Source organism: Ursus maritimus (genome assembly GCF_017311325.1).
Source record: "Ursus maritimus isolate PB19 chromosome X unlocalized genomic scaffold, ASM1731132v1 scaffold_X1, whole genome shotgun sequence".
Lineage (NCBI taxonomy): Eukaryota > Metazoa > Chordata > Mammalia > Carnivora > Ursidae > Ursus > Ursus maritimus.
In genome coordinates this window covers 3842830-3853231 of record NW_024423319.1, presented here as the reverse complement: position 1 = coordinate 3853231, position 10402 = coordinate 3842830, and the positions used below count along the sequence as shown (strand labels likewise).

At 50.5% G+C, this 10402-nt stretch overlaps 1 protein-coding gene across 2 annotated transcripts in view; it reads right to left on the bottom strand.

Moving 5' to 3' along the window:
• The window catches only part of XPNPEP2 (X-prolyl aminopeptidase 2), a 28306-nt gene that overhangs the window by 3627 nt on the left and 14277 nt on the right, over positions 1-10402 (bottom strand). For both annotated transcript variants that reach the window (XR_005834152.1, XM_040627219.1), the window contains exons 13-20: positions 9788-9865; positions 8565-8636; positions 6535-6595; positions 5142-5211; positions 4530-4634; positions 4031-4090; positions 3543-3619; positions 336-425 (exon numbers count right to left, since the gene is read on the bottom strand). Coding sequence is in view for 1 of the 2 variants with exons in the window: in XM_040627219.1 (XP_040483153.1) it covers positions 336-425; positions 3543-3619; positions 4031-4090; positions 4530-4634; positions 5142-5211; positions 6535-6595; positions 8565-8636; positions 9788-9865 (613 nt within the window). In the remaining variant the exon portion in view is untranslated. The remainder of the gene's footprint in view (positions 1-335; positions 426-3542; positions 3620-4030; positions 4091-4529; positions 4635-5141; positions 5212-6534; positions 6596-8564; positions 8637-9787; positions 9866-10402) is intronic.

Genomic DNA, 10402 nt, shown 5'->3' with positions numbered 1-10402 from the left:
ATCCCCATTTTACAGAAGAAGGGACTGAGGCTGATATTAGAACTTGTGGTGGCAGAGTCCAGAGACTCAGTCTCAGACTCCCCAGGAGTTCGCTACCTGAGGTTGGGCAGGTTGGTCTGACCAGAGAGTTCTAGAAGCTTTGGAGTCTCTGGTGAGGTCGGGGAGGGATGCCTCAGTGTGTGCCTTCAAGCTAACAGTGTGGACCGTCCCAGGGGTAGGGGAAGTGGCAGAGGGTCTTGGGGTAGGGGGAGCAGAGGCAAGAGAGGCCCAGGGTTGGGGAGAAGGCAGTCAGTGGTTTATGGGCCGAAAGATGGACAGGGCTATAGGTCACTTACGTGTTCGGGAGACAGCAGGCTGACATCAATGAGGTTCCGGTCATAGGGCACCAAGGACACCACTTCAAAGGTCAGGTAGGACCCTGGGTACTGGGATGCCACAGGGAGGGCAGGAAAGCAGGAGAATGAGTGGGTAGAAGGGGGCTTTGCTGAAGGGAGGGATGGAGGACTCCACTCAGAAGCCATGGGCACAGGGAACTGACCGTTGTCAAGCCTGAGGCTCAAGTAGGCTGAACACCCTACAGCCCCCTTGTCCACCCCCACACCCCAATCTGCCACTCAGCACCTCGCCTTTCATGCTTATTAGGTCTGTATTTGTCCAGCACCGTGGGGGCTTGTTAAATATGTACATTCCCAGGTCCACCCCCCAGACCACTGGAGTGAGAACTTCTAGCACAGGGTTGGGAACCTACATTTAAATAATTTTAAGATAAGTTATTAGGTTTTTATGTCTGACTATCTAATCTATATCTTTATACATTTCTATCTCTATCCAAATCTCTTTGTATCTATCGATTGACCTACCTATAGAAATAAGTATAAAGAAGACAAAATAGTCCATAATTCCCATTTCCCAGAGATCCTTTGCATGGTTGTGCTTAGGAAATACAAACTACAAAAAGATACACAATAAAAATGGAAAGTCTCCTCCCTGCCCAGTTGCCTTCCTGAAAACATTGAAGACAAATACAGTAAGGAATCCATTATAATTATTTTAATCCACACAAAATGGATCCTACCACATGTTTTTCTGCACCTTTCTCTCCACCCTGTTAATAGTAAACATAGGAGAGCGCTGCATATTAGCACAAGGATATCTACCTCACTCTTTTTTAAGGGCTGTGTAAGGGTCCACAGCATGCACGATGATTTATTTAATCAGTGATGGATACGTAGGCTGTTTCCACTTCTTTTTTTTTTTTTTTTTACTGTAACTATCGATGCTACAATCCACCTCAATGTGTAAAATGTCGTGGTGACGTTTTGGGACTAGATCCAGAAGAGACATATCTGGCAGAGGGATTGCTGAGACAAAAGGTATAGGCATTTTATGTTATGTAATGTTATGTTATGTTATTTTTTAAAGATTTTATTGATTTATTTGAGAGAGAGAGAGAGAGTGTGTGTGTGTGTGAGAGAGAGAGAGAGAGAGAGAGAGAAAGAGCAGAGGGAGGGGCAGAGGGAGAAGAGGAAGCAGACTCCCTGCTAAGCAGGGAGCCCAGATGTGGGGCTCGTGGCTCAATCCCCAGACTCCAGGATCATGACCTGAGCCAAAGGCAGATGGCTTAACCACCCAGGAGCCCCAAGGCATTTTAAGTAGATATTTTGATTGATATTTTCAAACTGTCCTCTAGAAAGATTGTATCAATTTGTGCTTCCTCCAGCAGTGTGTGAGAGGGCTCATTTCATCATAGATTCTCCAGTACTGGGTATCATTAAAATCTCTCATCGTTTGCCAATCAGATAGGTGATACATGGTAATCTATTGTTGTTTTGATTCGTGTTTCTTTAAGATTAAAGTCGAGCATCTTTGCATGCTTATGGATCATTTGTGTTGATCCTAGAGAGTTGCCCCTTCATGTCCTTTGCTGTTTTCCCTATTTTTGTCTTATTGATTTGTAAAAAGCTCATGGCAAAAGAAGGAAATGCATGCTTTCCCTGTGGTACATGCTCTAGTTGCCATACATCTTTTGACTTTGTTTATGGTATTGTTTCCATATAGACGGGTTTGGTTTTTTTTAAGATTTTACTTATTTGAGAAAGAGAAAGAGAGAGAGGGAGGGAGAGAAAGCACGATCAGGGCAAAGGGCAGAGGGAGAGGGAGAAGCAGACTTCCCGTTGAGCAGGGAGTCTAAAGTAGGGCTCATTCCCAGGACCCTGGAATCATGACCTGAGCTGAAGGCCGACATTTAACTGACTGAGCCACCCAGGTGCCTGTCCATATAGACAGTTTTACATTTAATTTATCAATCTTTTTCTTCATGGCTTCTGGGCCGTGCATAGAAAGGCCCATTTCCACCCTGGGATTATAAATGAATTTATATAGATTTTCTTCCAGATCTTTTATGGTTTTACCTTTAAATCTCGATCCATTCAGAATTTTATTTTGGGGTAACAGTAAGGTTCTTCACTTTAATAGCCCCCCAAAATAATTAGCTATTTGTCCCCACTGCCCATTTATTAAATCTCTCTTGTCTTTACTCTTTTGAAACACCAGCTTTATTATAAATTAAATTCCCATTTTGTTTATAGAAATTAGAGGGGCGCCTGGGTGGCTCAGTCGGTTAAGCATCTGACTCTTGATTTTGGCTCAGGTTGTGATCTCAGGATCATGAAATTGAGCCCCACGTCAGGTTCCACCCTCAGCGTGGAGCCTGCTTAAGATTCTGTCTCTCTCTCTCCCCCCTTATCCCTCTGCCCCTCCTGCCCAAGAAAAAAGGAAATTAGAGGGTGTATTTCTGGATTAGCTGTTCTGTTCCACTGTGACATCTGTCTCTCCTATCTGTGGTGTTATACTGTTTTCGTTACAGTAGCTTCATTGTATGTGCTAATATCTGAAAAGCCTAGTTTCCCTTATTGCTCTTCTTTTCCAGAATTTTCCTAGCTACCTAGCTATTTTTGCATGTTTGTTTTTACAAACTTTACTATCATTTTGTGAAGTTACAAAAGCATTCAGTTAGTACTGAAATTGAGGTTGTCTTGAATTTATAGATTAATTTCTGGAAAAATGACATCTCTATAATATTGAAGCTTCTTTCCAGAAAGCACCATTTACTTAAATCTTTCTTATGTCCCTCAGTGGAGATTTTCTCCCTATAAATAAGTCTTTTTAAGTTTTTATGTAGGTATTTTATCCTGTTGGTTGCTATTCTAGGGAATCTTTGTATCTAACAAGCTCCCCTAGTGATTATTATGGGCATCGGAGACCAACGATTTAGGGCAGGGATACCAATTCTTTTGGTCTAGGGTGGGACCTGGGCACTGGCATTAAAACCAAAAAGATCTTCTGAGAATGCTGATATTCTAACGTGCAAACAGACTTGAGAAACTCTGAGTTATGGAGTTTTTCTGGAGCGGAGGAAAACTCCAAATTAGTTCACGTCCACCTATTAAATTCCCTTCTGCTTGGAGCTTCCTTATACCCCATGCAGCCCAAAGTCACTGCCATGCTGTCTACAGCTCTAGACCGTCACAGCAGCACTTTACCTTGGTCTTTGCTTCTACCACGAGGGCCACATCTTCAAGACGTATCCCAAATTCTCCATCCTGATAGTAACCAGGTTCTAGGAGACACAGAGATGCTGGTGGTATTAAGCAGGAGGAGGACCCAAGCCAGTGTTTCCTGTACCAATTGAGGAGTGGCTGGACAGCCCAACTGCCTGGCTGCCCCAGGCTTGGGCAGACCCACCACTGACCATGGGGGAGGCTAGGCCTCGTGGCCCAGCAGGGAAGGCTTCAGAGCTCACTTGGATCCTGGAGGCACTCCCATCTCCTGGTGTGCTATGTCCCAAGGGCAAAATGAGGGTTTGAGCTGAAGGGTTTTAGGATTAGGATGGGACAATGCATTTGGGGCTGGAGTGCTGGAGCCCAGGGGGCCTGTGTCTGGCATGCTCCCTGAAGGCTGGTGCTACCTAGACTGCAGTCCTGGGCTGATCTTAGGGTGGGGAGGGGATGGGAGAGCCCAAGAGCCATACCGATGGAAGTGAACATGCCCTTGGCCATGGGGATGTTGCCAGACTGGAATCCCACTGGCCCTGGAAAAGAAGATGTAGGCATGGTGTCAACTCTCCCGTACTCACCGGCTTGGAAACTAGCAGGCTCTGGGGAGGAGCAGGTCGCTGGGGAACCCTGGGGCATCTCTAGCGGCACTTGTCCACGGCATCTCTATCTACCTGGGGCTGGTATGGAGACCAGATCAGCTCTGCTTTTATTACTCTGACGTCTATGCCAGCCAGCGCTAGGCATTGACCCACCACTCTTCTCTGCGAGGCCCTCCCCGATGCCAAGCAGGCAGCAGGAAGGGCCAGTTGCTACCATTTCTCACTTACCTTGTGGAGCATCACCTCCCACCAGCTGGGTAATGCTGGGTGGCTCACTGCATCTCTGTGGGTCTTAGTCATTTCCATACCTGTGACATGTTCTACCTCCTTCATAAGAGGGGGAAGCCCAGGGAAGTGTAGAAGAGACACCTACACTCATGCACACACAGGAAGTTGCCAATGCCATGGCCTGTCCCGTGACCATAATTGAGCCCAACATCCCACAAGGCTCTGCGGGCAAAGATCTCCATCATTCGCCCTGGAAGAGAGATGGCCCCAATCAATCAGCTGGACCCCAGACTGTCAGCTTTGCCTCTTCCTGCTCTCTTGTTCCAGAACCAACACCAAGACGGGACCTGTGGCAAGTCGCTCCTGAGAGGCAGGTTAGCATGCACTTTTTCCAGCACATCCTACATCGTACCAGCATTACCTGCACTGATGACTCTACTATAGTTTCTCCCCATCTATCAAGATAACTGCTTCCTCCAGGAAACCTCCCATGACTGCTCTAACCCACAGTGACCTCCCCCTCCCCACTGAGTTGGAGTAGTAGATTAGGAGGCAGGAGGCGTGGGTTCAAGGCTTGGCTCTCCCCTCTGTGTGACCTTGGACAAGTTGCTTTCACTCTCTGGGCTGCATTTTCTCATCTATACAATGGAGGGGATGATGATATAATCCCTGCCCCACTAGCCTCCCAGGGTAGCAGTCTGGATCCAGTGAAATCAGAGCCTGAGTCTCTGGGTCCAGCCTGGTTTCCAAAACCCACCTGATGTACTAGCAGGAAAGACGAGTCTGGACAGATCGATATTTCCTATCAACACGCGGGTATATGCCTCCTGATGGCGAGAGGGAGAGGTAATGTGCTGCATAAGAGGAGGATTTTAGAAGTTTCCAGCTGCTTGGCCTGTGCCCACACAGGTGTGTGGGCCCAGGCCTACAGGAGGGCTGTGTAGGGGGGTAGGTGCGTGCTCATGTGTGGTCATCCAGGTTCTGGGAAATGGCCAGAGGCATCTGAGGGAGACCTGTCAAAAGCTGGAGCGTGGTCCATGGGGTTCTCTTTGGCTGTGCACAAGGAACGCTTATAGATGGTGGTGGGCTGAGGCCTGACGGTAGGGAGTTGGGAGGCAAACTCCCTGAGCTAGAATCCTGAATTGGCCACTCACAAACTTGGAGACCTTGGGCGAGCAACTTTAACCGCTCCATGCCTCAGTTTCCTCGTTTGTAATGGAATGATCACAGTACCAGCTCATAAGGCTGTTGGGAGGAGTAGGTAGACTAATGCACATTAATGTTTTAAACAGAGTAAGTGTTCAAGTAGAGGTCGGCTCCCTTGTTACTGTTAGGATCATCCTTCAGTTTTCTTAAGGCCTTATGTTTGAGTTAGGGCCTCATAATCTGGCAGGTCAGCCTCTCTTGGTTGGGCTGGTTCACCTTGTGGATAAAGGGAAGGTGGTGGGCTGACAGCAACCTCTTCACTCCTTGTGGCAATGTGGTAAGTTCCTTTCATCACACACACACACACACACACACATACACGCACACACACACACACGTCATCTTGTTCAGGACAACCTGGGGACTTAACCCACTAAACTGTGAGCTCCTCGAGGCCTGGCCGGCTTTTGTTTTTTCTCTCTTTCTAGTGCCATGTCTGAGCCACAGTCTACTTGCTGAATGCACGAATGCCACCCCCTGCTCCCCACCCATCCGGAGGCCCCCGGTGCACACAGAAGATGCCCCAGCCTCTGCTCCAGGTAGACTGGCTCTCGCTGCTTTCTGAAAACCTCCAGCTCCTTTCCACCTCCACCTCTGAGACTGCCTGTGCTGTTTGTCTCTGCCTGGAATGCCTTTTCCCCTGCTTTCTGCTGCGCACAAGGCTAGAGACACAGACAGCACTAAGTAAACATTTGTTCACTGATTTACTGAAATGGGATGATGAAGAGCTTCAGCTGAGGCCCTATTAGAGGCCTGAAATACCTCTGGGGAAGCCAGGAGCATTGGGTTTTCTGGTTCTAACTTGCTGTGTGACCCCAGGCAAACTACTTAACCTTTCTGGGCCTCAGTTTTAGCCTCTGTAAAATGAAGGGCTCTTGCTGGAGTGATTGCTTGGATGTCCCTTGGGTAAAGGTGGGTAGGGGAATTCTGGGTCCAATGCTTACCTTTTGGAAAGCAGTGGGCGTGCCCCAGTGGACTGTTCTGGTGATGTCTGTGGTTCCATCCCTGTGGGCCAGGAAAATCAACATATACAGCTCTGCCGAATATTTGGGGGTAGGGATCGTGGCTGTGTGCTGCCTGTGTGCTTTCCAAGGGGGTTCGAGTGGCAGGAGCGGGGTGGGGGTGAGGTGGGTTAGGGGTAACGAAAGAACACAGATGCTATCATCAAGTTCCCATCTTCAGCATCTTTGCATAAAGGGACTCTAAAGCTATTAAGTTCAAAATTGCTATGTTGTCTGACAGTCCTGATCCCCCACATACATACTCCGCCCCCATACCCCCTAGTTTGGCTGTTTTATAAATCTGGGTTTCTTGGGTCAGCCTGGCTTTCAAAGCAAAGTTTCTTCCAGGCTTTCAGGGAGGCAGGAGGGAGCGGAACGTCCCATTTTTACCAGTGGAGAAACAGGTTCAGAAAGATCATCGCACTCTTACACATTCACATAGTTGTTTACCATTTCTAGAACACTTTTGCAGCTCCCTGGGAAGGGTAGCAGGAGAGGCCACATTATCCTCATTTCCCAGATGAGGCAATTGAGGCCATGAGCCATCTCCCTTTCTAAGCCTCAGTGAAGCCAGGCCTGGAGCAAATGCTGACTCGACACAGTCCGCTCCTTGTAAACATGGATCTAACCCAAGGACTTGCTCAGAGTCCCAGGGAACTGAAGCCAGAAGCCGAAAAGCCTGACTCCCAACCGCCAGCAGCAGCTGTGCCCCCAGATGGCCCCTGTGGCCACTACCAGGGAGGGGGTGGGGAGTAAAGGTCCCAGGGCCCTGGGGATTCCTCCTTGGGAGCAGGTTACAGAGCGTGGCAGACTTCTTCAAGAAGGAGAGAAGAGGAAGTGAGGTGACCATTTCCCCGGCCTCACCCTGCTCTGAGCATGCCCCAATCCAGCAACGCCCCACAAATCCACTTCCTCTTTGCACATTGGCCATCTCAAGTACACAGAACACACAACGCCAGACTGGGAACAAGCAAAGGCTGCTAGGCTAAGCTCTTGTGTTAGCTCCCAGAGCTGCACTCGCAGCAAGCGAAGAGCCGTTTTCGTTAGCACGTTCACCGTTTCCACAGGATAGAGGATGGGAAATGGTTTGAAACGACTCCTTGCTCCTCCATCAGTTCAGCACACCCCTTCCTCCCCTCACCAACCCCGCCCAAGCTTTCCACAAGCCCATGAGAAGAGAAGAAAAAAATCTACTGGCTCATCTCATCTCAACTTCTGTGTGAATGATTGGTCACACATTTGGAAAAATTGGGGTTAGCCTATTCTGCATGGCTGTTCTATCTAAGTGTTCAGATTGTGCACTGTACAAGGGTAACACTTCTAAAGGGGGTACCAGGCACTTCATAGTTATATAGGCATGTTAATGAGCGCACGCGCTGGTGGACACACAGATCATGGAGTCTCAGAGCAGGGGGAGAGGGCCCTCCTACGTAACCCGACGTGGCCATGCACACACTCACGCATATCTACTCACAGACACATACCCGTGCTGATACGTGTGCCCTGTTCCAACTGTGCTCCAGGCACCCCTCCTGAACACGGTCACCTGGTCTGTGCCGTGCGGGGAGAATGGATGCTGCTGCTGGTGTGGGGACCATGTCCAGGGTGCTCATGAGTAGGTGAGAATGTGGGTACGGTGTCTGTGCTGCCAGACAGGACTGCCAAGCATGGCTGCTCAGACTGTGTCATGATATGCGGCTTCAAGAACATTTTACTTGAGCAAGGAGAGATGTTTCCCGATTCTCACAGAGGTGCCGCAGGCGCAGCCCCACTGTTTTGGCTTCTGTGTGTTTCCCACTGCACGGGGGTCCCCAAGTGCACAAATGGGAACGATGCTCAGGCTCATTCCGTCCAGGGCTCTCCTTTCTCAGACAGAGGATTCCCACCCAGGAAGGGAGAGCTGTGGCGGCTCTTCAGAAGCCCTGGATGTCTGAGCTGAGGCAGTTGGCCAGGGCAGGGTGGGGAATACATACCAGTATTGTCCCCCAGAATCCAGCAGGTACATCTCATCTGAAGACAGCTTCCGGTGCTGCTCCTTGGTCGGACTAGGAAGGGGAGAGCCACTGAGAAGGGAGTAGCCTAAGCCTGCCCTGGGTGGGGTGGGGGGTCCTGAGAGGAAGCAGGGGAACCCCTCACCCCTTATTTCCCCAAGGGCCCTGGGGGAGCACTCGGTTGATGCTGCTAATGTCCTCAGTGTATATCTGTTGATCCTGCGCCTCACCAAGCAAGGCTCCCAGCAAGGGGAGAAAGGAGGGAGCCGGAATGCGGGAGCCTTGAGAGCCTCAGAGAGCACCCAGGGCCAGCATCTCGTGCTACATAAGGAGACGCAGGCCTGCAGAGGCTCGGGGCTTGTAGGAGGCTGTGTGGTAAAGCTGGGAAGGAGCTGGGCCTGGACCCAGATGCCCAGTCCAGCGCTCTCTAACTTTCTGTGGCCTCTGAGAACACAGGGCCCTGAGAAGCCAAGACACAGGAAGGGGGGGGGGAGGTCCTCAAGGATGGGGCTGGAGAGCAAGAGTTGATAGGGCCAAGGAGTTCCTCCCCTGCTACTCTCTAGGGGGGAGAAGGGGCTGGGCCGAGGCAGCTGCCTTGGTGCGGGATGCCATGGGAGGGAACTCTGGGAGGGAGACTCCAGGGGAGGGAATTGTGGGATAGGCCAGGCTGGCCAATGGAGGTCATCTGATCTCCTGCTGCTGTGCCCGTGCCAGGCTGAGGCATTCTGGTCAGCGTGGGCCCCCAGATTCTATCAGACAGGCCTGCAGGTGTTTGTTTTCTATGAAGCCAAACATCTGTTTAGCCCACCTCTGGGCCCACCTTTGTTGGCTCAAGCTGAGTAAACAGGCCTTTCTCCCTGTGTATTCGAGAGCTTTAAGAATTAGCTAATATAAATAACTCACAGGAAGCCAAGGAAAAACATCCAACAGCAGCCCCGCCTCTCTTCCAGATCCCTCAGCCCCGTGTGCTCACAAAGTCTCAACCTTTTGTGGTAGAAAACCGCTTGGGCCTTTTAATTTCATGAAGACTCCCGAGCCCTGACTGAGCTCCACTGCCCACCTGTAGCCCCCACAGTGCTAAAGGCCTCAATCCTTAAATGTGGGCTTGGGTCCCAGACCATTCCCTCCTTCACATCCCCTCCCCCACGCACATACACCAGGATCCCGCCCCACAGGGCCCTAGAAAATTCCTTCTCCTGAAGTACCTGTAGTGGGCCAAGGCAGCATTCAGGCCACTAGCAGAGATGGTTTCGAAACTGGGTCCAGAGGAGAACTCTTCCTCTCTAGAAAGTACATGGCAGGAATGGTCAACAGACAGGCTCAGAGAATAGGCTGGGCCCAGGATATCTAACCAGGGCAAATGGAGGTCATGGCTGCCTCTACCTCAGCCAGACTCCATTTGGCACTCTCAGCCCCACCTCCTGGTGCCATCTTCCCAGGCTCCAGTCTGTCAGTTATAGAGCATTCAAGGTCTGAGAAGGAGTGACTGTAGACACCAATTATTCCCCCTCCACCTCCATTTTACAGATGGGGAAACCAAGGCCCATTGTCCCACAGTGAGTTCGTGGTAAAGCAAGAATAAGGAAACCTAGCTCCTTGTGTCTGAAAGCTTCCCCAGCCCCAGAGCGGCATCCTGCCCCTCAAACCCACACTATGCTTACCGCCTGAGCCAAGCGTGCCCTCAGGGAACGTCACTCCCCAACTTGATATTTTCAAGTGGTCCGGGAGCCCCACCTGGCCTGACCCAGCCACCCCATCCCTCCCCCGCCCCCCCATCCCTCCCCCGCCCCCCTCCCTCCCCCGCCCCCCCCTCCCGCCGG